Source organism: Scleropages formosus, chromosome 19 (genome assembly GCF_900964775.1).
Source record: "Scleropages formosus chromosome 19, fSclFor1.1, whole genome shotgun sequence".
NCBI lineage: Eukaryota > Metazoa > Chordata > Actinopteri > Osteoglossiformes > Osteoglossidae > Scleropages > Scleropages formosus.
The window spans coordinates 25,166,130-25,190,280 of record NC_041824.1 but is presented as its reverse complement, the minus strand read 5'-3'; the positions used below and the strand labels follow the sequence as shown (position 1 = coordinate 25,190,280).

The following is a 24,151-nucleotide window of genomic DNA, read 5'->3' as shown; positions in this document are numbered from 1 at the left end:
CACACACACACACACACACACACACACACACACACACACACACACAGAGTCTGAAACCACTTGTCCCAAGCGGAGTCGCGGCAAACCAGAGCCTAGCCCGGCAACACAGGGCGCAAGGCTGGAGGGGAGGGGACACACCCAAGATGGGATGCCAGTCTGCCGCAAGGCACCCCAAGCAGGACTGGAAACCCAGAGCCGCCAGAAAGCGGGACCCAGCCAAACCCACCGTGCCACCATGCCCCTTGTTTTTATTTTCGGTCATTTAAAATTAGCTTTAATTTTAATGTAACTTGAAGTTAAAAAAAATTATTAGTTTCGGAGAATAATTTAATATAGCTATATACAAGAATTTTGCAGGACTCACCCAGTGAATAAACAAAGGTATGTTTCTATTATTACACTTTTATTAATAATAAAGCTGAGTGGCCCAATGGTGAAAGTTGCACATGTTGCTTCAAAAAAGGACAAAATGAATGCCTTGACACAGACCGACATCCCATCCATGATATTTCCCTGCCTCACAGCATGTGATTCCAGAATAGACTGTGGAACATAGCAGCCGTGCACAGGGCTAGCAGTTGATGAAAATGAAATAAAGAGAAGCAATAAAAGTCTCTCACAGGTTTTTATTCATTATTGCTTTATATGAAATTTCTGCAGAACGTAGCCTGTGAATAAATTGAGGGACTTCCGTTAAGTTTTTATTGGCTGTGATGATGTGGTTAGATTTATAAAAGTTCAAGTTACAAATGGACTTCAGGTCCCAATTGTGTTTGTAAGTTGAGGACACAGTGTACACTCTAAACTACAGTGGCACTGAAAGGCAAGCAAATCAAAAAGATCAGAATTGGAGTAGTGTTTTCCCTTGTTTAAGAAAGGAGTCCAAGGCCTGTGTCTTGTCTTTGTGTGATGATGGCTCTCTTGCAATGTCTTCCCCTTGTACCTCCTCGCACAGATTGAGGAGTCTGTGCGCTCCATGGTGATGCGCTATGGCAGCCGCCTGTGGAAGCTACGTGTCCTGCAAGCCGAGCTGAAGATCAATATTCGGCTGACGCCCACCGGCGAGGCCATTCCCATTCGCCTCTTCCTTACCAATGAGTCTGGCTACTACTTGGATATCAGCCTGTACAAAGAGGTCACTGACCCGAGCTCTGGACAGGTAGGTGAATAAATTTAAATTAATAAATTCTTTGTATTTTATAAGGTTTGATGGTTACTTTTTGTCAGCTGTCAGAGTTAAACAGAGGGAATGACTGGGATGTAGTCGGTCAACTTTCTTTATCCCTTAGTTAGGATCCAAGTCAAACAGAAGTTAAATTAATTTGAGATAGTGTTTGCATTTCAGTTATGAAGGACTCGTGAAGAACCTTGTTTGCCCTGCAGAAGATGTTAATAGTGTTTCAGCATCCCTCCCTTGCTCTTGTTCTCCAGATCATGTTCCAGTCCTATGGGGAAAAACAAGGCCTCCTGCATGGCATGTTGATTAACACACCCTATGTCACCAAGGACCTGCTCCAGTCCAAGAGGTTCCAGGCACAGTCCCTAGGAACTACCTATGTCTATGACTTTCCGGAGATGTTCCGCCAGGTGCGACCTGTCTGCCGCACACCTATATGCTGCGTTTCCCTTTCAGATGTTATGTCTCATTGTTTGATATTCCTTCGCAGGCTCTTTTCAAGCTGTGGGGTCCAGGAGACAGTTACCCCAAGGATGTGCTGTCATGCACTGAGCTGGTGCTGGACCCACAGGGGCGTCTAGTGCAGATGAACCGGCTGCCTGGTGACAATGAGGTACAGAAGGGTAATACCAAAGGGAATTGAACCGGAACAGTAATACCAAAGGTTGTGGAATTCATTTACATGGACTGCTGTATGTAAAGAGTCTGTAGCCCTGGTGCCTGCATGCAGGAGTGTCTGGTTTCCAAGCTCTCGAAACCCCTAACAACCTTAGTATTCTGAGAGAAGGTGGGCATGGAGAAGACCATGTCATCTACCCTTGGGAGCTCACAAAAAGTTTGTTACTCAAATTCAAAAACCTGGAACAGCTTTACTGATAGTTCTGCAGTGCTGCTCTGAGCTCACCTGGTGGCTGTGCCGTCCATGGTGGCTCCATAGTGGCCTTTCGGGAGGCCGTAATGTTCTGTCTCATGTCAGTGATGCAGTCCGTGGCAACCTCTGGGTTCGTCTGGACAAGGCTGAGATCACATAGCACACAGCGTGAATACGACAGTAATTCCAAATTCAGGAATTCCACTGTAAATTTATTTCTTTTCTGTATAGGTTGGAATGGTGGCATTTTGGATGAAAATGAAGACCCCTGAGTATCCAGAAGGACGAGACATCATTGTCATCTGCAACGACATCACCCACATGATTGGCTCGTTTGGGCCAAAGGAGGACCTACTGTTCCTGCAGGCATCTCAGCTTGCGCGGTCTGAAGGTATCCCACGTATCTACATCTCCGCAAACAGTGGGGCACGCATCGGTTTGGCCGAAGAGGTTCACCATAAGTTCCAGGTGGCCTGGATTGATCCCCAGGATCCCTACAAGGTACTTTTTCCTTTTTTTTAAGCCAAATCCTTGTTTGTAAGGATTGTTCCTCCACTCTCTGTTGTTGGACTATGAAATGTTTTGAATATGATGGAATGAGTGTAATCTGTTCCTCAGAACTGCTGAATCCCTTTCAGCATTCAACAAAAGTCTCAAAACGCATCTTTTTACGACCTACATCTCTCTTGATCTCCTGCTTCCTCCTTTTTTTTTTTTTTTTTTAAAAAAAAAAAAAAAAAAAAAAACCTTATTTCCCCTCAGTTCCATATGCAAGCTGCTCATACGATGTGCACCAGTGAAACTGCTACTGTTGGACAAACTGACTGTGACTCGACAATCATGTGTCTGCATCTAACTTTCACTTAAAATGCACTTTGTTTACTTTTCTCATTTTCAGCATTTACTGCATTCATAAATGTACACATAAATATGTTGTTCTGCCACCTTTGCGGTGTGTTTCACTCTGGATAACAGTAGAGCCATATGAATATAATGTGTCTCTAGCCAGCTGTAATCTCATCATGTTCTGAGTCTAATTTTATTTTTTTAGCCTCTTCAATAGGAGAAAGCAGTACACCCACAGCTGTACCCTGGTCTTTGGTATTGACATGGTGGGTGCTCTCGTACAGGGCTTCAAGTACCTGTTCCTGACTCCTCAGGACTACACCCGCATCAGCTCATGCAACTCCGTACATTGCCAGCATGTGGAGGAGGGCGGCGAGTCCAGGTGGGCCTTCCATCATCCTCACGTCTTTCTAACCCATTTTTAGATCCTCTTTACTGGGGACTTCTGGTGGTCATACAAATATACTTGACCAAATGTCCAGTATCCTGTAGCAAATAATAAGGCTTAACTTTAATTCTCAGTGTGGCTGACGTTAGTCAGCAGCCCAGTGTTTTCCAGCATTCGTAGCAATAGTTACAAGAACAAGTTTGTGTAGTCTTTGGGATAATCTGGATTTCTGCATTAAATATTCAACACATGGTCTGATCTTCCACTGAGTCACAATGGTGGACAAACCAAACCTGCTTAAACTAATAGCACAAGTAATTGTACTTCTTGTCAGCACTGAATACATTGTTTAAACACTGACAGTCCAGGCTAACCTGAACACTAACCCTGTGCTTTTGACATCAGCTCTTGGATGATTGGAACTAATTATGCACTTTGGTTGCAAATACGAGTGAATCGTGCCTTGAAATCAAGTTGCCTTATAAGCAGTTCACCGGTCCCCATAGTGTTTATGAGCGGAGCCGGACTGCTGGAGATTGGACCTTCTGTATCAGCATACTGAAGAACTCAAATTGACCAAAGTGGCTGGGTGGGGAACAGGACAGTTGAGGTTTGGTGGGTTCTGACTGGGGTCCTGACCAGGTGCTTTGTCGTCTTGGGCCTCCTTGTACAGGTACATCATCACTGACATCATTGGGAAGGAGGAGGGCCTTGGTGTGGAGAACCTGCGTGGTTCTGGCACAATTGCTGGGGAGTCCTCCTTGGCCTACGAGGAGATAGTCACCATCAGCCTGGTGAGACAAGGCTTCCTGTATTGGACTGGGTACGGGTCTGGTGTGCCTGGATAATGATTAAATTATTGATGAGGAACTAAATGCAAGATACAGCTTGTCTTGTGTAAGCAGGAAGTCCAAACAAGGATCAGTGTGATTCCGGGTTTGTGCAGGTCACCTGCCGGGCCATCGGCATAGGCGCATACCTAGTGCGTCTGGGACAGAGAGTCATCCAGGTGGAGAACTCTCACATCATCCTCACGGGTGCTGCGGCTCTCAACAAGGTCCGTGTCCTCCATTTGAACTAAGCTGTGAAATGAGACCAGCTGAAGGCTCTCTCGCCCTCACTGTGCTGCTGCTCTCCGGCAGGTGCTGGGTCGTGAAGTGTACACCTCCAACAACCAGCTGGGCGGCGTGCAGATCATGCATAACAATGGCGTCACGCACACCACGGTGCCGGACGACTTTGAAGGGGTCTTCACCATCCTACAGTGGCTCTCCTACATGCCCAAGGTACAGTCTTCTCAAGTGGGACCCCTGGTCTGGCAGTTCTGGTTGGTGGTGAGCCCAGAGGGCACTTCTACAGACATCGGTACAGCTGGTAACAAAGTGGTTAGAGCTGCTGCTTTTGGATCCAAAGGTCGCAGGTTCAGATCTCACCTCTGGCTGTAGTACCCTTGAGCAAGGTACTTACCCTAAATTTCTCCTGTAAAATTACTCAGCTGTATAAATGGGTAAATAATTGTAAGAAACTTAACCCTACCGTTGTAAGTTGCTGTGGAGAAAAGCTTCAGCTAAATTAATAAATGCACATGCCACTGCAGAACAACCACAGTCTGGTGCCAGTGGTGCAGCCCAAAGACCCACCCGACAGAGAGATTGACTTCATCCCCACGAAGACCCCATATGATCCACGCTGGATGTTGACAGGGAGGCCCCACCCCAGTGAGACCCCCGTTATCCTTTGTACATTCCATACGTTCCCTTTGAAGTGGTGTAGCGGGTACAGTTGGTGCCCTATAGTGCCTGGACAGCATGATTGCATGTGGGTTTGTTCCTAGCTCAGTCTGCATTTTCTTCCACTGTTGGTGTGGGTTTCCTCTAAAGACACATGTGCTTGTTGTGTATGTGTGTGTGTGTATGTGTATGTGTGTGTATGTATATATATATATATATATATATATATATATATATATATGTATGTATGTGTGGCGTACTTTTGTCTGATTGATTGATTCGTTTTAGTTTTGTTCAGGGCACTTTCTTGGTGTTCTGATTCTAAACTGGATTTCATTACAGCTGTGAAAGGAGCTTGGCAGAGCGGCTTCTTTGACCACGGTTCCTTCATGGAGATCATGAAGAGCTGGGCCCAGACGGTGGTGGTGGGTCGCGCTAGGTGGGCACAGCCGCACCACAGTTTGCACGCAGGAGGGAGACGCTCACTCTCTGCTGTTTTTCTGCATCTTCATCAAGCCAGTGGGGGGGGGTGTGTGTTTAACAGGCTCGGAGGCATTCCCCTCGGGGTCATCGCTGTGGAGACACGCACTGTTGAAGTTGCCATACCTGCAGATCCAGCCAACCCAGAGTCTGAAGCCAAAGTAGGTGCATTATGACTTCTTCCTGTAGTGATTGTAAGCTCATGGATGCTAATAAATGATGTAAGTGGCTGCTGCTTAGGGCCCATAAGAAATGAATTCAGTTGCCACTGAGCTGCTTCCACATTCTGTAAGTGTAAACTGGTGAATGCCAGTGGTGTCAAAAAAAGAACGATTCTGTCAAAAGAGGAAAAGAATAAGAGAGGGGAAAAAGAGAGATACCAGCTAAAGGTACTGTTTGTATTGTTCTTGTTAACATAGAAGTATTATCTTTTAATTTTGTCAAAATTCAGCTGCTAAATTGCACCATTTTTCTAATTTTAGCATTTTGTTGTCATTAAAAGTTACTACTAGGAAAAAACAAACAGGAAGTTTTTATTCAAGTCAATTTTAAAAAGGTAATGGAGCAGTGATTACAGTGGGAATGGCAAATAAAAATCCTGTGTGGGGCCCCAAAAAAGCTAGGGCCAGCTCTGGGTGCTGAGCAATCAGCTGCTAACAGGAAGTGCTAAGCGACAAAAGCGCTTGGTCATCTCTGTGGCTTTTCTCAGCTCCTGCAGCAGGCTGGACAGGTGTGGTTCCCAGACTCCGCCTTCAAGACAGCCCAGGCCATCCAGGACCTGAACCGCGAGCGGCTGCCTCTGCTGGTCTTTGCTAACTGGAGGGGCTTTTCTGGAGGAATGAAGGGTACGACAAGCACAGTAAAAGCACCATTTGAGACACCTGCCATCACAAGTCATACGTTCCGATACAAGTTCTCTGTAGTGTGTAGCTGTTACCTCAGGGAAAAACTGCCATTTTGCTTACAGTATACCTTATGTTGCATGTTAAGATTTATTTTGTGCTACATTAATGTACAGCATTTTTATGCATCATTCTGTAATGCTGTGGCATACACGAAACACTTAATTAAAAGTGAAAAATGTAATGCCATGAATAAGTAGTCAGATAATGTTGTGGTACGCGTACCATGTCACGTTGCGTTTGTTTTTTCATTTGAAATTGATAAACAAAATGCAAATTACGATACCTTCATTAGTTTTTTTTGATTTAATATTGAAAGCAGGAAAAAATTAGAAAAACAGCTTTTTGTTGTTTCTGACCACACACAAAACAGAAAAGGGCTTGTTTATTAGTTTTATCTTTTCCTTTAATCACACAAGGTATAGAACTCAAAATCTCACAATACCAAGTATGATGAATGCCCTAAAGTGCACAGTATTTACAGTATAACAAGGAGCCTAATGTAGAATGGTCAGTGCAGTGGCACAGAGAGTAGCACTGCTGTCTCACAGCACCTGGGTGGTGTGAGAGGATGTGGGTTCGATACCCGCTCAGTCTGTGTGGAGTTTGCATGTTCTCCCCATGTCAGTGTGGGTTTCCGCTGGGTGCTCTAGTTTCCTGCCACACTCCAAAGACAGGCTGTTCAGGTTCACCTCAGTGTGTGAGTGACAGAGTGAGTGTGTTCCACTGATGTATGGATGAGTGACCCAGTGTAAGTAGTGTATCTAGCATGTTGGTGAATAAGGTGTGTGGGCTGATAACACTAGAGTTCATGGGAAGTCGCATTGAGGAAAAGCGTCTGCTAAATAAATAAATGTAAACGAGAACTTCATGGTGCTTTTAACACCTGCACTTAATTAGTAAGATTCTTAAGAAGTACCATCTGAAAAATCCTGCCGATTTTCTTGGTGGAAATGTCATCCTCCCTTAATATCACACTCTTGCTGCTTTTGAAAAGCATCTTGTGATCCATATTAACTTAACTCGGAGTGAAGCCTGCATTTTCGATGAAGCCACTGATGGATTATGAACAGTTTCAATTCGTTTACACCCGGGTTGTTCAAGAATACCACAAAACGAAATAACAAAAAATGAAGATGGCAGGAAACTATAAATGAGACATATTTTACATTTTGAGCAAAAAAATGCTTTTTAAACATAGTTAATTCATAATTTTTTTTTTTTTTTTTTTTTTTTTTTTTTTGAAAACGAAAAATTAATGAAGGCATCGTAATTTGCATTTATTTTTAAACTTCAAATCAAAAAATGAATGAACACAACGAACATGGACCTGACATACATTCTCTCTCTCTCTCTCACACACACACACACACACACACACACACACACACACACACACACACTGTCTAAACCGCTTGTCCCATACGGGGTCGTGGGGAGCCGGAGCCTAACCCGGCAACACAGGGCGTAAGGCTGGAGGGGGAGGGGACACACCCAGGACGGGACACCAGTCCGTTGCAAGGCACCCCAAGCGAGACTCGAACCCTAGACCCACCAGAGAGCAGGACCCGGTCAAACCCACTGTGCCACCGCAACCCCCTACACACATTCAGTAATTCTAAATATTTTCAAAGTTTTTCTGAACATAATAGTCACCTAAACCAAGTTGGCCTCATCATTTTAATCAATTGCCACTTGTTGGCAAACAGGTTACACCCCACCCCCGGATGACCTCTTTTTGCCCATCGTCTTGCAGACATGTACGACCAGGTCCTCAAGTTCGGTGCCTACATCGTGGACAGCCTGCGTGAGTTTCGTCAGCCTGTTCTGGTCTACATCCCTCCCCATGCCGAGCTGCGGGGGGGTTCCTGGGTGGTGATCGACCCCTCTATCAACCCGCTGTGTATGGAGCTGTATGCAGACCGAGAAAGCAGGTGGACTATCAGCCCTCATTCCCCACCCTGTCCTCTGTGGCTGATTTCAGTGGCGCCTGCTGCACTGACACATCCCTTGTGTTCACAGAGGTGGTGTGCTGGAGGCCGAGGGCACAGTGGAAATCAAGTTCCGCGGGAAAGACCTGCTGAAAACCATGCGCAGGATCGACCCAGTCTGTGCCCGTTTGGTCAAGCAGCTGGGTAGGACCCTTGGCAAGATGTTGGAAGTGAACTGAAGATTTTTAAATATAAAGCCCAGAATGAGACCTTAAACCTGCAGTGTGTATTTAATGAATACTATTAAAATTTGTTCCATTGTTTCTTACATGGTCCAAAAATCCACCTTGTTGAGCAGGTACCCCAGATTTGGCAGAAGAGGAACGCAGGAAACTTGAGTGCGAGTTGAAGGCCAGGGAGGAGTTCTTGTTGCCCATCTACCACCAGGTGGCGGTGCTGTTTGTAGACCTTCATGACACACCAGGTCGGATGCAGGAGAAAGGCACCATTACGGTGAGGTCATCGCTGTCCACTTGTAACAAACTCGACTTTTGTGTCATGTAATTTTTCTCGGTTATGTTCTTTCAGGTTCATGATTGCTTTGTATGTTGTAGGACATCTTGGAGTGGAAGAATGCCCGTGTGTTTTTCTACTGGCGTCTGCGCCGCCTCCTGCTGGAGGATATGGTGAAGAGCGAGATTTTACAGGCCAATAAGGAACTGAGCAATGGACAGATCCGGTCTATGCTGCGGCGCTGGTTTGTCGAGACAGAGGGGACAGTCAAGGTGGGTCTGAGGTCAAACATAACAGCAGCTCCTGTTTTTACCACTTGGTGGGGACAACTGTAGTTGTGAGATTTGATTGATTGCGGTCATGATGATTACGATGATTACAGTGAAGATGTGATCAACCCTGTGGCCACAGTGGAGGTCCAGTGGACTCTGTGCTCACCAGAGATTCACAATGGCCACAGAGACCACGGTTCAGGTCTGATGTGTAGTAACACAGCCATGTGCATTGTTTTCAGGCTTACCTATGGGACAACAACAACAAAGCAGTGGTGGAATGGCTGGAGAAGCACCTGTCAGAAGAGGATGGTTCGCACTCGGCCATCAGGGAGAACATCAAGTACCTGAAGAGGGATTATGCCCTCAAGTGCATCCGAAGGTCAGAGCTCAACATTCGTGCAGCTAGGTCTTGTGGTAGCTGTCGGTATTTCTCCTTTGCTGATGTTGTATTGACACTGCGCACTGTGTGGTCTCAGCCTCGTCCAGGCAAACCCGGAGGTGGCCATGGACTGCATCATTCACATGAGCCAGAACATCACACCCTCCCAGAGGGCTGAGATCACCCACTTGCTGACCACCATGGACAGCACAGGTGCCAGGTGAGCTCAAAGCAGCACCGCAGCACTGTCAGTCCAGCTGTTCCAGGTAATGTCTACAACCGGAAAGCTACTCTTTGGTTTATGGACTTTTCCTGAGGACAGAATTTGTGTCGTCTTTTTTCTTTTTTAAATCTCAGGACTTTGCTATGGCTATACGACCACTGGCTGTAATCACGCACAACATGCACTCCACACACTGTGCCTGTGTGTTAAAGGCATGTCACACACAATCTTGAAAGCAAGTTGTGTGATGTCTTAAGAGCCGCCTGCTCCCATTCCGATATTCAGGTGCATGATGCCAAAAAGGAACATGGATCTCTCACAAAGATTGCTGTTCATGCGTGTCATATCTTTCTATAAACAGAATGTGTTTCTATATTATTAACAGCTGATACATTTTTTTGAAGTTGGTTCTGATTTTTCAAATGTTTTTAAGGGGATCTTTACTTTGAATGTTTCATGGGAAGGTGAGACCAGTCCTTATTAATAACACCTTTATGAAGTAAGAGTGTCAGTTCTTTTCCTTTCACATGAATGTAAGCAGCAGAACGACTAGTAGTGACCATCGTGAATAACCTGCATGACCTTTGCCCTGCAGTCAGAAGCGCCCTTTTATACAGACAATCTCAGTTTCAGGAAGTAAAACAACATGATTTTTAATGTTGTCTGCAGTATAAAACACATTCATACTTTCACTATGTAAAGATGTGGCTTTGGATTTGTATGAAAGCACTTGTGTCAGTTTGCTTCTCTTTGCATAAATTTGTTAAAACGGAACTGATGTTTTCTGTGGAACATATTTGTGTTCTTTCAAATGTTGCTACAAAATGTATTGAAGAGGTAGAAATCCTCATTTGAATGTACTTTTGTGTAACAGAAAACATACGACGTGTTTGGGAAATTGCCAAATGCAAAAATGAAATGAAAAATTTTAGATATTTATAAATAAACACCACTTAAACTGATCCATTAACGTTTAGTGAATCATTGTATCGATCCTATATAGACACTGATTACTGAAATGGGTGTAGTTGCTTGTCTGTGTGTATGAGTGTAGGCGCACACATACCCAAGTAAGAATTTGTGAAAGAAATTAACAGAAATTGTTAATCTGTTAATTTTATTGTATTTAAATATTTTCTAATGTCTCAGTGTTTTTACATACATAACTTTATTTAAAATGGTTTAGTACCCCTAAAATGTATTAAAAAAAAAAAATAAAATAATATGGATATAAACGTTGAATTATTTTTTTACCAATGCAATCACATATTTTTGGAATTTCTTACACTGCAGAAAAACCCAGTATCCCAAGAACTGTGAAACTGTACAGAACCTTTGGATCAAGGTGCAAACATGGAGTCCATTAATTCATAATTCCTTAATTTTCCTGTAGCAGATCTCTGAAGTTTTTGCTTTGGATGGGCAACAAACTAAAAGCTTCACATAAGAATCTTAGAATTCTGTTTTGTAATAAGTTATTTAATTGAGTCTCTGAAATAACTTGGTTGCTTCTTTCAGAGAAAAATCACAACTGCTGATGCTGTAAACAGTTCTTGATTGACACCTCTTATATCATGTATAAATATAAACAAACATATATTCACAGTAATACTGCCTAGCACCAGCACATTGAAAAGGACACTGAACTACTGTAGTAAGGCTAACATTTGACTTGAGGTAAATGCAGTAAAACCACAGTGGAAGGAAGTGAATATCAGTTAGCTAGATTAATGGAGCCCTTTTTCACAGCATATTTACAATGTGACATTTCCTTTTTACATTGTTGTAGTAATGTGACGGTATTACACACTATTACCCACGTGATGCAAACAGTGAATCTTGGCACACGTTTGCATGGGTCGAGAGTGGGACAGAACCCTGTCTTCATGATCCACACCAGGCTGTTTTTCAACTCTTCCCTTCTTGCTGGAAACAGAAACGGAGCTCTTCCCCTCTTGGGTGTTTTGGTGACAAGTTGAAGGATCGAAAAGTTCCCTCTCAGACTCCTGTGCAGTTGTTCTTGGCTCATTTCATATTTAAAAGTGAAATTTTGAGAAAATTACCACTGACACCAAGCTTGAACTTTCTGTGTCTGGAATGTAATAAGGAAGCTGTGCTGTTGTGCAAGACGAAGTGACTCTTCCATTTTTTCTTTCTCTTTTTTTATCTGAATATTGTGTTAGTAAAGCTGTGCTTGGTTCGCCATGAAGTGTGTCTCCATGTTAGAGGAGGGCTATAGGTTTACTACTGCTGCTGCCCTGTGTCCCCATGTACTGCGAGGTGACTCTTTCCAGACCTGTGTAAGCAGTGTACAGACCAGTCACCTGCAAGTCTGATAAGGACAGGCCGCTGGCACTTGACCCTGGCGTGAGGCCGCTCGTACCCAGCTCGCAGTCGGACAGCCGCAGAGGGGAATTGCTGAAGGCACCCAGTGTGTCCAGGTTGAAACTTTCGTCCTTCATGTCCTCCCACAGGTTCCCTAGGAGACAGCAACTCACATTCAGTACAAAGTTTGCCTTGCACACTACTCTCACTTCCACATTAAGGGGTTAATTTGCTCCACCCCATTAGGCAAATTCCTGTTGTAATGGTGTCAAATTACAATTATTTCTTATTAAAAAAAAGTCATTGATTCCCAGATGAAAAATGTCACCTAAAATGAATTAATCAAAAAGAAGTATCTTAATGCATGAGTAAGACACCACTTACATATTCAGATTTGCAGCAAAAATTATTTTTAACTCATCTGTTATTATAGTTCATTCATTCATTTATTTATTATAAATAACTTGTCCAATGGGATATTTTAAGAAAGTATTTTTATAGCTATATATAGATAGCTTATGTTTAAACTGTGCGTGAAGTGCTTCACTGCACATTTTTTTTTTTTTTATCTGGTCTTTATATGCTCTGAGTTTTTGAACTTGGGATGCGATTGCAACCGCTGTCCAAAATGAGTGCAGTGTTTGAACTAATCAGCTTCACTGCAAATGCACATGGAACACTGAAAGTACACTTTTTTTTTTTTTTTTTAAAAGCCATACTTTTAACATATAACTATCCTTATATCAGTTTGCAGAACAGCCTCTACCTATGCAACAACTGTGCTGCCCATGGTGTGACTTGTCTTCTCTTAAAAACTCCTGGCTGAAATCAGACATGTCTGACTTTCTTCTATGAATCATTTTTATTTCCTCAACTTTTTCTGGTTCTTTTCTCTCACTAAACTGTTTTGTACCAGAGTATAGGATACCTGAAAACCATGCATCTACTTCATTGTACTGAGACTGAATTATTCCTTTTAAAAAGTCTCCAGACAATAAAATAATGTGTAAATATAACGTAATTGTATCCTAAATGTTTATATACAGTATATTCAAAAAAATTACTACTAGGAAGGTGATTAGAAATCGTCGATAGTTTTATGCAGCTTCTCGTGTAATGTACATTGGTTCAAACAATGAAACAAACTACTTTAGACTCATGCATCTGCATCTGTCTCTCTCTTTGTGCTAATGTAATGCACACATTGTATTTTCTAAGACATGTACACTGCTTTGGAAAAAAGCATCTGATGAAATGAATAAATGTAATTGTAAGTAACAAGAAAAAAGGTAATTTTTTATTCTGTGGAAGTAAAATAGCTGTGTAATGGGCAAAATACCTTTACCTATACAAGCATAAGCCTCTTGTATTAAGGCATATATTTTCATAAGCTGTGTTTCATTGTGTGGCACCCTGTTATGAGGGCTGACTACTACTTTGTAAGTCATCATTAACAAAGTAAAAGGTTGTCCTCAAGCAAAACTTAGTGGTGACAAATGATTTTGATTAAAGGAACTTTGGAACACTACGGCACAAGAAGGTAAATCATGCTGGGCATTTCTTTCTCAATCATCATGAAGATGGCATAGAGATATACCTTGTAAGGCAAAGTCCATGATGCTAGGGTCCAGTGCATCTACTTCAGTGTTCACATCATCCTGCAAACTGTAGTAGTCATTGGTGGGCTTGCCAGGGTGTGGGGCAAGGGGGCTATGGGACAGGTCAGGCATGGCCTGGTGGGGGGGCGTCTGGGCAAGGGCAGGAGAGCCAGGGGCCAGTCGGGCTTGAGCCCGAGTCTGGACCTGGTGGTGCAAAGGGAGGCACTGCAGTGACAGGGTTATCACAGGCTGTGGCTGCAACTGCCCAGTGAGCGGCAGGTTAGCTGGAGCGCTGGGCATCGTTGTCAATCCCAGGTCACACAGTTCCCGTCTGCAGCTCTCCGGCCGGTCAGTTATCAGTTTGTCCAATTCATCTAAGAACGAGAAGGACAATAGGAGGTCTGTTACCAACACCACATTTTTAACAGCAGTGCTGTGTGTGTGTTGAATGTTGAGCAGTTTCAAAGACACTTTTTAAAAAAAAAAAAAAAAAAAAATTCTGCTTCCTTAGCAGATGCTTCTCATTTTTACACCGAATGTATTTACACCATCAGTCCACACTACTAAAGGTCATCAGAGTGGCTCCTTCCAAGAATGTGAACAAGCATGTTTTTGCTACTACGTGCAGCTTTTTAACCACTGTGCTACCTGCTGCCCCTTGGTGCTCCATGCAAGGCTCTCATCTACCTGGGTTGGCCATGCTGCGTTGAATGGCTGGAAGGTCCTTACGCTTCCACTTCTGCATCTCCTCCTCCATTTTCTCAATTTTGGCTGGGTTCAGCGCCCACAGGCAACCCTTGCGTGAGGAGCCACTCAACTTGTTCTCCACCTTCTCAAAGCACTTGTTCAAGGACAGGTTGTGGCGAACAGAATTCTTCCACCCATCTGGTGCTGTCTGAAAGGGATTGGGGAGACCTGTAAAATGGCTTTTTTTAAGGTATGTTTTAGTTTTCTTAGTCTTTATTTCCTTCCCCATTTTTGCTCTGGTCCCTTTTTAATATTGAGTCATCTTGCAAGTCTCACCTTGAAGTACGGAAAGTGCTCCTTCATAAAGCTGTAGATCTCACTGACGGGAAGACTACCTGTCTTGCTGTTCTTCAGGGCCATTGCAATCAGACAGCTGAGGAGATAGATATTCTCAACCGCTAACTGAAAATGACATTTAGTGGGCATCTAAAGCAGGTGTATCGCAGTAATTACCACTCCACTCACACTGTAATTCTCACAGGTGCTGTGGACTCACCTATAGGAGTAGATGGGTTTAGGGAAGGATTTGGGCTGCAGGTCCTGACTGCTGTGAGGGATGTGGTGTGGCTGTCTGAAAGCACTTTGACTGCTGAACGAATTGTTACTATACAGTCCGGCAGAGTTATGCTGTGAAAGAGGGTAAATCGAGACATGGATAAATTGGGCGTAATGAATATGAGTCTAAATTTATATTTCGCTTACATTTGTTTCTTATGACTGATATGAACCCGTAAACCTACACAAAAGGATCCACTGCCCCAAGTTCAGTCCTCATGGTCAGATTGTTAGTGGTTAGTACCTGCTGGCTTGCCTGTGCCAGGGCAAAAACTTGCGGAGAGGCTTGGTACACTGAGACAGGACAGTGGAAGCCTGGAGAAGGCTGTCCATTCAAGGGGTAGTGCATCATCTGCATGGGGATGATAGCAAGAACATTGTGGTAACTGACTTCTCTGTGCCATCTGGACACTAAAACGGGTACGATGACTCATGCTACATACATTTCTGTTATTCGGACCAATGCTGTTCATTCCCATTCTCTGAAGGTGGATCATGGCAGCCTGTCCTTCAGATGGGTTCAACCGGGCTGCAGCAAACATTGGGCCACAGAAGTCCATTATATAAAACATACACAATTGTATGTGTATAGTGGAATGGTCACACACCTTCAGTACTACCTATTATTTTGTATTTTCAGTTTGCATTGCATGGGTAAAACAAAACACCAACCCAAAAGCAAAGTCATAAGAAGTTGTAGTGTGGTGAAACATCAATCACACAGAACATAAGGCTACATAACGTGTTCCATACGTGTGTGTTCATTCTGTGATATCTATGAAAAAAGCCAATTGCCAAAATGCACCTGCTCAAGCAACTAACACCAAGCCGAGCAGGGTTTGGCCAGGGCCCCCACCTGTCTGCTGCTCCAGCATGGTGTTTTGCGGGGCAGAGCCAAAATCCAGGCGCCCGGTGGCCATCTGCTGCAGCCGGGGCACATCCACAGAGGTGAGCCAGGACAGGGACTGGAGGTCCCCTGGAAGTTCATCCTCACTTAGTTGTGATGGGTCTGTGGTCAGCAGCCTGGAGACAAACATGACACCCATGTAACCACATGTTCCACGCGCTATACAGTAAATAGCAATCATCGCACCGTAGGTGGTGTTCTATACCACCTGTCGCCCAGATGGCAAGAACACCTGTGTGTGTCTTTTTCCAGAGAAGATAACTATAGTTTCATATGCAATTGCTTATTTTGAACAAGGAACTGAAGTCCTTGTTTTCTTTGTAGTTTCTTTCACTCGGGTCATAAATTAACATTGCCATTTAATTTTTATACATTGATTAAATAAGACTCAACAAGCTGTGATACCCAATTCCTGCCTTCACTGTCACTTTATTCTTTTGCCCTTCATTCTTTCTTTTATCTCCTTCCAGACAAAATTAACAGGCCATGATACAGCCACTCGTGTTCCATTATGAAGAGAGGGTATTCGATTGATGTTAACATAATTTGGATGAACAATGTTTTTTGTTTTCTAAAAAAATTATAAGAACATAAACATAACATTCTTTCTTTCCTCTTCATCAACAATAAAGATTTTACTGCGTAGATGTCTGTGAGGTACTAACAGCATATGGATCTGCATTTCCTTCTTTTTTAAATAAGTCCTTTCTGAACGAAAAAAGAAGAATCCTCTTGAGTCCTCTCCAGCTTCTCTTGCGCACACACACACACACACACACACACACACACACACACTGGAAGAGTGCAATAATTAGGGTTGCCATGACAACCCTCACTACTCTGTTATTTTGTAGGTTCTGGGACTGTTGAAGGACCCCCCTCCCCAACTGCCATCAGGTGACCATAGTCCCCCTTTACCATTGGCTGAATCATAAATAAACAGCAGCCCACAGGCGTTTGAAATGTGGACTAGGCACATGTTGTTTGCAACAGTTGGCCTCCCCATTGAAAAATGATGAACCATTGTGTCCTGAACGAACGTCAGGTCTGAGGCACGTGGCCCTATTGTTTCATGCAGGCCCTCCTTTTATTGTCTCTCTGATTTCCCCTCCCAGCCCATCCCTTACATTAATCTGCCGAAATGACAGCCACCATACAAGGAAGGGGGGGACAGTGTGCCATCTGCCTCCTTGTCCCCCTGCAGCCCCTTGTCGGGCTGAGGGGGGTGAGGTTAAGTCACGCTTTTTGCGCAGCCTGTCGGCCAGTAGTAAATGACATCATTTTCAGTCAGCCAGGACCATGGCCTATACGCTGAAGCTGACTGCTGAAACTTATGAATAATAATATCTTTAGTAGGATGCCAATTTTACATTAATTGCTAAGCCACACAAAGACTTCTTTCTTGATGACAGCTCCAGCTTTTGAAGTTTGATTTTTAGATGCTACTTTACACTGACATGTATGTGATCTCAAATGTTCACTTAATTTTTAACTCCAAGCCTTCATGATAGCATCAAAGAAAAGCTTGTTATACCATCCTATATACCATGAGAATATGAAAGAGGTTTGCAGTATACTAAATTGTGTCAAAGTTTATATATGGCCCAGTCCAGATGTTCACTGCTCTCTGCTCGTTCAAGTTTCCTACTTACAATATGAAAGGAGAGAAAATCTTTAATATAAATGGATTGTCTTTACTAAAATCATAGATCTGTTTGCAAAGAAAATGAACAATCTAGATGCCAATATCAGGTTTTTGAGCTAATTTTTCCTCCACTCCCTGTGCTCTACTAAAGCAGTACTATATGCTGAGTTTAAAAAAATCTCAGTGTATCAACACAATAATGGACAATCAAATCATTCTAATACCTTGATGCCCTTCAAAGTGACCACTGAAATGTTTAAGCTTCTATGTCTGTTTCTAACTATGGCAGCACACTGTATAGCCTGAAGTAATATGTTTATTAATGTGCCCACCATATCTGTATATGAGTAATCTTGCTATGGCCATACTACTTAGGTATGCTCATGCACGTTCCTGTAAGCAACTATACTGTCTGTATATTATTTATTGCCTCTTCTTCAGACTTTATTACTGTATGGTTTCCCTACCACCTTGATGTTGTACTGTATGTTGAATGTATCTGAAGAAGCATCCCCCACGTCACATTCCTTGTATGGGTAAACTCACCGTCATTACAGTTCATTTTTGACGTTATGATAGTTTCTTTTCAAACTCATGGGCTAGTTGTGCTACACCTTTAATACAAATTCTGATGTACATGCACTTGTGACTACTTCACTGTAATGCACATTTACATAGAAGTACTGTACTTCGTTATTGGGACTTATTTTAGATTAGATTGAAACAGTTATTCACCCACATAGTGTACTTCGATTAATTTTCAGCACAGCAGTAACTGTTCGTAATAATTACAACATCCTAAGTTGACTTGGGTAAAACCACAGGTGTTACGGGTAGGGAGTGTGTCACCTATGTGCAGACAAGTTCATTGCAACCTCAATATTTCTGCCGGTATAACTCGGTTGAGCACCATTGTTCATATTGCTGCGCCCTCAGTACATAAATTAAGCCCTTGCATAAACTTCCACAGAAAGATGAAAAATGCGGTAAACTGTTGAACTGAAGATCGAGTGCACCTGTCCACATTTCTAAGATGACAAACAACGTTAAAAAAAACGTTAACGTTCATGAATTACATGTAATTAATTTGTAATACATCGTACGTTTGTAAAAGGCAGTGAAGCACTAGTGGCACTAGTGTTCGTATTTGCACGTCCGAGTAATTTGTTCACTATTTCAATAAACAACACAAATCTGGATGTTGCACACAGACTACGCACACACTCGCCTTAACAGTTCAATATCATTTACACACATGGTGATCTACCTGTGTAGGGGGTGTACCAGCCTTCATCATGCTGCATCCCGTAGCCTTATCCGAAAAAATGTGAAGGCACTTATAGTATTTCACCTATTTACACAGCAGGTTTATTTCTGCGTTATCAGCGCAGGTTAAGTGCCACGATCAAGGGTAGTAAAGCGGGACTGAGGGACAGGACTAGAACCAATGTACTATGCCCTACCGTTTGAAAATAACGACAATACTGCCATGGAGAAGCAGAGTCCTGTGACCGTGTGTAGTGACTTATCAAGGGGCTGTGGTACTTGGAACACATAACATGAAGTCGAAATAAGCACTGTATGACAACAAACCTTTCTCGGTTCTAATGAAGTATGTATGTTACTGCCGTTGTTTTCATTCATCGCACGATTCATCACGGATAAAACATATGAAAAAAACTGAAAATTCTAGGCGTCCAACAAATGATGGAGCGTTATAGCCTAAATTTTTCATAACATGTATTTAAAATATTTCAAGCTCCTAACTGTTAAGAAAACTCATTACGTACAGTATATATTTATCCAACATAATATCGTTATTAATTAAACTAGTTGCTATGGAACAGCATCTAAAGATGGGGAAAAACAATCAGGTACAGTTGGATATTTTCATTCGTTCTTGTCAGTCAATATTTGATCAATAAATTCATTGCTTGGTACTTGGTCCTACTCTTGAACTTATGATAATGAAGAGATCAACGCGCTCGTGTCTAATTACGCATCTGAGGTATCATTGTGCTTGCAGCTGTGTTTCTAAAATACTGCATTGTTGTTATAGGAATGCAAATATACATGAGAAACAGCAGTAATTTTCTTTTGCTCATCGAGGCACAACATAAATAGTGTCCACGTCCTTAGAAAGAAGTGGAGCAAGCTTTCCCAGAGGTTTTACCACTAGCAGTGCCGCCCCCCCCGCCTTCTCGTTCTCCTTTCTAATTGGGGGCCACTTCCCCCAGCAATGACCCCGAGAGCCCCTCCACTGCAGAGCCACCCGGGCAAGGGGCTCCGACGGGAGTGTAAACAGAGCTGATGGGTTCTGACAGATCCATTCACACTGAAAATCATTTATTCTCAGGGTTTTGCATACCCCCCGACCCCGACACCCTCTCCAAAGATCTCTTCATACCCTCACATTATGAGTGCTTATTTATATCCGTATGCAATCCCGGCTAAATGAAGCCCAGTGCCACATTGTTCAAGCAGTAGTGGAAGACACACTGATCCCAGTTTACAGTGATAAATCAAAAGGCAAAAGACATGTGTGATGTGCACAGTTTACCATGTAGTAGAACAGTGTATCATGTCCTCCCGTAGTAAAGACAACTCACTCACTCTCTGCGCAGAGGGAAGGGGTGAAAAGTCTTGCATCATTTGTACTGTGGTAAATCATACCTGATGTCCTGCGGTGCTGGATGTCCACTCTGTCCTGATTGTCCAAGGATTCCTGACATCCTGGAAGTGGGTCTGCTTTCTATCATTTCCTGAAATCCCCCATACATTCGTCACTTATTATGGATATACTGTAGTTAAAAACTATTGCATTGCATTCTATTTATTACAGAATTACAAATATTACAGAGGCAACATAAAGCACAGGGGTTAAGACTGTCGTTTTGAAATTTGAAGGTTGTCGCTTCGAATCCCACTGCAGATTAGTACCCTAAATTAAGGTTAATACCTTGAATTGATACAGTAAAAATGCAATACTATACTGTAAATAAGTGTAACGTTAATTATTTAACTTTGTATGTCAGTTAAAGGGTAATTATCAATAGAAAATTATTTTTAAAAATGGACAGCATGATGATATACGACTCTACGATTTACTTAACTTAGTTTGTGAGCCATGTTCCACACAAGTACAATGCACAAAATCGGTAGTCAGATGCACTGGTAAATTACGTTATACATCATGTGAATATAAATATTGTTCGAAAGGATTATTTATCATACTAAATTAATTTATGGGCCACCAACGATCTCGCGTCAATCAATCATGTCAACAATTTTTAAAGGCAATCAGTTCACAGGTGGCGACTCGGTTCAGCCGGTAAACAATTGATGTTTCAATAGCATCATTATTAAAAGTGATATTATTATGTATTTGCAGATCGGACGTGGCGGTGTGGTTCAGGATGACCCGCTGTCCGATTAATTTTAACCATAAGTATTTGCCCTTTTGAACAGAGAAATACAATAACTTTTTCGGGACACAGAGTATGTAATAACAGTGAGAAACCAAAGCCTTTCGCTAACTGCCTCCCCAACCCGCCAAGAGAAGAGCACACACTTCCTACCTGTCAGGGTTGCTCTCCGTTTGAACGTAGTGTTATTCTCCGCTTGTAGTTTGCGTGGTTAGGACCGCGCGCTTGTTTAAATTTCCCTCTCTCTCGCCGTCCGGCGGCTTGCGTCATGCGTGCTGTCCACGCGGAGCCACGGCTTTCGCCGTCGCAGCGGGCGCGCTCACGCAGACCTGACGACCAGGTCTTTTCCCCACATCCACGGTTGTGAACCTAACTCTATGTGCACCTGGACCCAGTGCAGCTGTGCTCGAAGGGACTATCCTTTTAAATTAAAGGTCAGCTCCGCACACGTTCTCTCATTGAGTGTCGGTTGGACACTCGTTTACAAGCAGGTGTAAAAGAGATGCATCATACGTACACAATGGATAATTTTTTTTTTTTCCCTTAACTATCTAGTGATATCCTATATTTCAGGTTTCCTCTTAACATTATTCACGCATATGCTCCTCTATGACCCGGAGACCGGCCGCACGGTCAACTCAACTGACTGTCCTCGACTTAAGCAGTTTACCTGCTGCTCTTATTTGTCTACTCGTATATCTCTGGACTTGTCATCATTTTCTGCAGGCACTTTCCAGGTTCATTAAAATAACTCCAGCGACAGTAATTCTATTCACGAGCCGAGGGTGAACATCTGAGGCGGTATTTCCTTCAGCTGCAACCGGGCTCTGAATGAACATTGCGCCGAATTCTCAGGAGCAGAATAACTTTAACAACTTTTTTCTTTTTCTTCACTAATCAACAAGTGAAAATACAGCAGGGCGAGTGTATTTGTAAGCAGCCCTCCTCCTTCGCACAGCAGCCCTTCTGTCCCCTCAGCGAGCGCAAATGAAGCCGTTGAGCGCGAGCAGGCGGTTTGTCTGTCTGCCCGCCGTTGCGCGCGCGTCTCCGTGGGGGCGAGCAGCGGGAAAGCAGCCCATGGTGGCGCGAGGTTCGCTCGTTTGGGAATATGATACTACAAAATAACAGCTTAGTTATGAGTCATCACCAGTTCATACTCTTATTTAATCAGCGAACTCCTTTGTCTAAGGTGGCTTACAGTGTGAAGTTTGAAAAACTGCAAAATATCGTGAATTAACAATAACATTATTTTTTTTTAATTATTATTATTTTATTTTTTATAGAGCGCTCTTCTCACGCAGTAACATGATGACAATCCAGGACGAAAACTTGCACTGCTGCTCGTAACACGAGATCAGGGTTCGACTATGAGGCACATGATATAGCAATGTAGTGTGCGACAGATGTCGAATAAGAACAGAGACTGCTCGCCCGAGTTGTGCAGTCTGCTTTGGGGCGCTGTGTGTTGCTTGCTGTTCTGTTCTTTTGTACACTTACTAAAAAGTGCCTTCGAAACACTCAGAAAGTACTCCGTCAGTCCTTATTCGCCTGTTCATGGCCGTTCGCTCACACAGTACCTTGAGGACTAACTTAATGACCACTGCCAAACATCTTCTCTATTTTTACACTAATAATATACTTTAGAATTAGAGGGACAATTTTTTATAGTATATGAGTTATGCATAACATATTCCTAATAATACTAATATTGCTAAATATTCTCCGGACCCGTCCAACTTTTCGTTAGACCTAGTGACTAGTCTGTTCAAAATGAGGCGCTAATAAGCACGACACTGTAAATTAACGGGATTCGTTTCGTAACAGTTTCACTGCAACACAACTATTTCAAATTTTAATGAGAATCCAGTTTTGAACAAAATCTGCTGGTAATTTTTGCACTTTCCCTGGTCAGAACTTAGACGTGATGTTTTTTTTTATTTTTTCTCTCTCTCCTCTTAAAAGAAATAACTGTATCTTTTGCCTTTAAACGATTTGTGCTCTGCAGTGGTCTTATCCCACAGGGAGCGAGCGCGAGCCCGAGCCCGTGTCCGCGCGCCGACCCCCAGGGGACAGTACAGATGGCGAATCGCAGTTTCACAAAGGGCACAGTCAATGATTACATGCGTGGAGGTAACGGAAAAAAGATCTACCTCTTAAATCCTGGGCGTGCACTTGGTCCTAGAGCCCGAAATGTCCTTGCAAGGAATTCCTGGAAAGCATAGCTACAGCTACATACCTCTATATTTTTAGTTTATTGATTTACACTGAAAGCGAGGAGAGTAAGTGTTAGATAAACTGCCTTAGATCGTCTGTCTGAGTGTATCCATGGTGCTTCTATGTGAGACATAATCCATTTAACCAGTGTTGCCTTTCATTCTTTTTTGTTGCATTTTGACCTGTTGTAAAATTCTGTCTAAAATATGTGTTGTTTTAGACACATACGCCGGTGTTTGTTTGATTAAATCTGGAGATGGAGTTCATACACTCGGGAAATTTAGGATTCTATGCAGAGATTTGGGTGTTATTAAGATTGATAAGGACTGTGTAGTCTGGACTACAGGAGACATCCTAACACTGTAAATTGCCCTGGACTAGGGTGTCGGTGAAAGTACAGGTTACCTTACTTCTCCATCAAGGAAAGTGGACACTAACTAATTTCCTCTGATGTGAGCTGCTGGCATTGTTGACTAAACAATGATGTCCTATGGCACCCTGTGGCTTGGGTAGAAAGAAAAGAGTGTGATGGTGTTCCCCATTACTTCCAAGCTAAAGGAAAATAATGACAACAGTTTATGATTGTTTTTTGTTAAAAAGTCACATGCACTAATTGGACGACTACTTTTCTGTCCCCCAGTCCAGTTGGCTAGACTAATAGGAGAGGAACCATGTAGGGAGAGTGACACGTCACCCTGTTGTGACCTGGTGTAAGGAAACTGCTGTCACCAGTGAAAGGGCGGGTGGGATGCCAAAAGAATGAGGTGTCCATCAAATCCTGTGCCCTTTGTTTTTTTCAAGAAGCCTGATCAGCAGGACAAGGTGGCCAGATGAGCAATCAGACTGCCAGTAGATGGAGGACAAATTGGTCTCCAGGGCCTCCAGATTTTAAACCTCAGAACAAGCCTGATGCAGAGGTGACAGAGGTGTCCAGTATGTGGCTGTCCTTCAGTCTGACTTTTCTCATCCTTTTTTCTCCTTAGTCCACTGCTTCTGTTTTCATTACAGAAATATTTAGAA

General features: G+C 43.0%; 2 protein-coding genes across 7 annotated transcripts in view; one reads left to right on the top strand and one right to left on the bottom strand.

The window, feature by feature from the left end:
• acacb (acetyl-CoA carboxylase beta) overlaps positions 1-10,850 on the top strand; it is a 44,532-nt gene extending 33,682 nt beyond the window's left edge. For 5 of the 6 annotated variants that reach the window (XM_029246225.1, XM_018749012.2, XM_018749011.2 and 2 more), the window contains 18 exons: positions 956-1,159; positions 1,432-1,587; positions 1,668-1,790; positions 2,280-2,549; positions 3,179-3,276; positions 3,956-4,076; positions 4,229-4,339; positions 4,425-4,568; positions 4,880-5,000; positions 5,355-5,451; positions 5,557-5,653; positions 6,202-6,337; positions 8,151-8,328; positions 8,417-8,529; positions 8,684-8,838; positions 8,940-9,110; positions 9,353-9,492; positions 9,590-10,850. In XM_029246225.1, the coding sequence (XP_029102058.1) occupies positions 956-1,159; positions 1,432-1,587; positions 1,668-1,790; positions 2,280-2,549; positions 3,179-3,276; positions 3,956-4,076; positions 4,229-4,339; positions 4,425-4,568; positions 4,880-5,000; positions 5,355-5,451; positions 5,557-5,653; positions 6,202-6,337; positions 8,151-8,328; positions 8,417-8,529; positions 8,684-8,838; positions 8,940-9,110; positions 9,353-9,492; positions 9,590-9,716 (2,562 nt within the window). In that variant the 3' untranslated portion in view covers positions 9,717-10,850. Of the gene's footprint in view, positions 1-955; positions 1,160-1,431; positions 1,588-1,667; positions 1,791-2,279; positions 2,550-3,178; positions 3,277-3,955; positions 4,106-4,228; positions 4,340-4,424; positions 4,569-4,879; positions 5,001-5,354; positions 5,452-5,556; positions 5,654-6,201; positions 6,338-8,150; positions 8,329-8,416; positions 8,530-8,683; positions 8,839-8,939; positions 9,111-9,352; positions 9,493-9,589 lie in introns of those variants that run through there. The other variant, XM_029246226.1, reaches the window with a different exon arrangement.
• Positions 10,851-11,937: 1,087 nt separating this feature from the next.
• foxn4 (forkhead box N4) lies at positions 11,938-20,251 on the bottom strand. The gene is made up of 9 exons (XM_018749004.1): positions 20,166-20,251; positions 15,797-15,963; positions 15,423-15,469; positions 15,185-15,298; positions 14,882-15,012; positions 14,662-14,758; positions 14,326-14,533; positions 13,638-14,012; positions 11,938-12,194 (listed from the first exon to the last, which is right to left on the bottom strand). Exons 1-9 carry the CDS (start codon positions 20,249-20,251, stop codon positions 11,938-11,940), a joined length of 1,482 nt encoding a protein of 493 aa, XP_018604520.1.
• Positions 20,252-24,151: the final 3,900 nt, after the last annotated feature.

Coding starts and splice junctions, on each gene's coding strand:
- foxn4 (XM_018749004.1), bottom strand. CDS start 20,251: ATGATAGAAAGCAGACCCACTTCCAGGATGTCAGGAATCCTTGGACAA. Junction 15,013..15,184: donor TGGCACAGGCAAGCCAGCAG/GTACTAACCACT, acceptor CCTCTTTCACAG/CATAACTCTGCCGGACTGTA. Junction 14,759..14,881: donor AAACCCATCTACTCCTATAG/GTGAGTCCACAG, acceptor CTATCTCCTCAG/CTGTCTGATTGCAATGGCCC.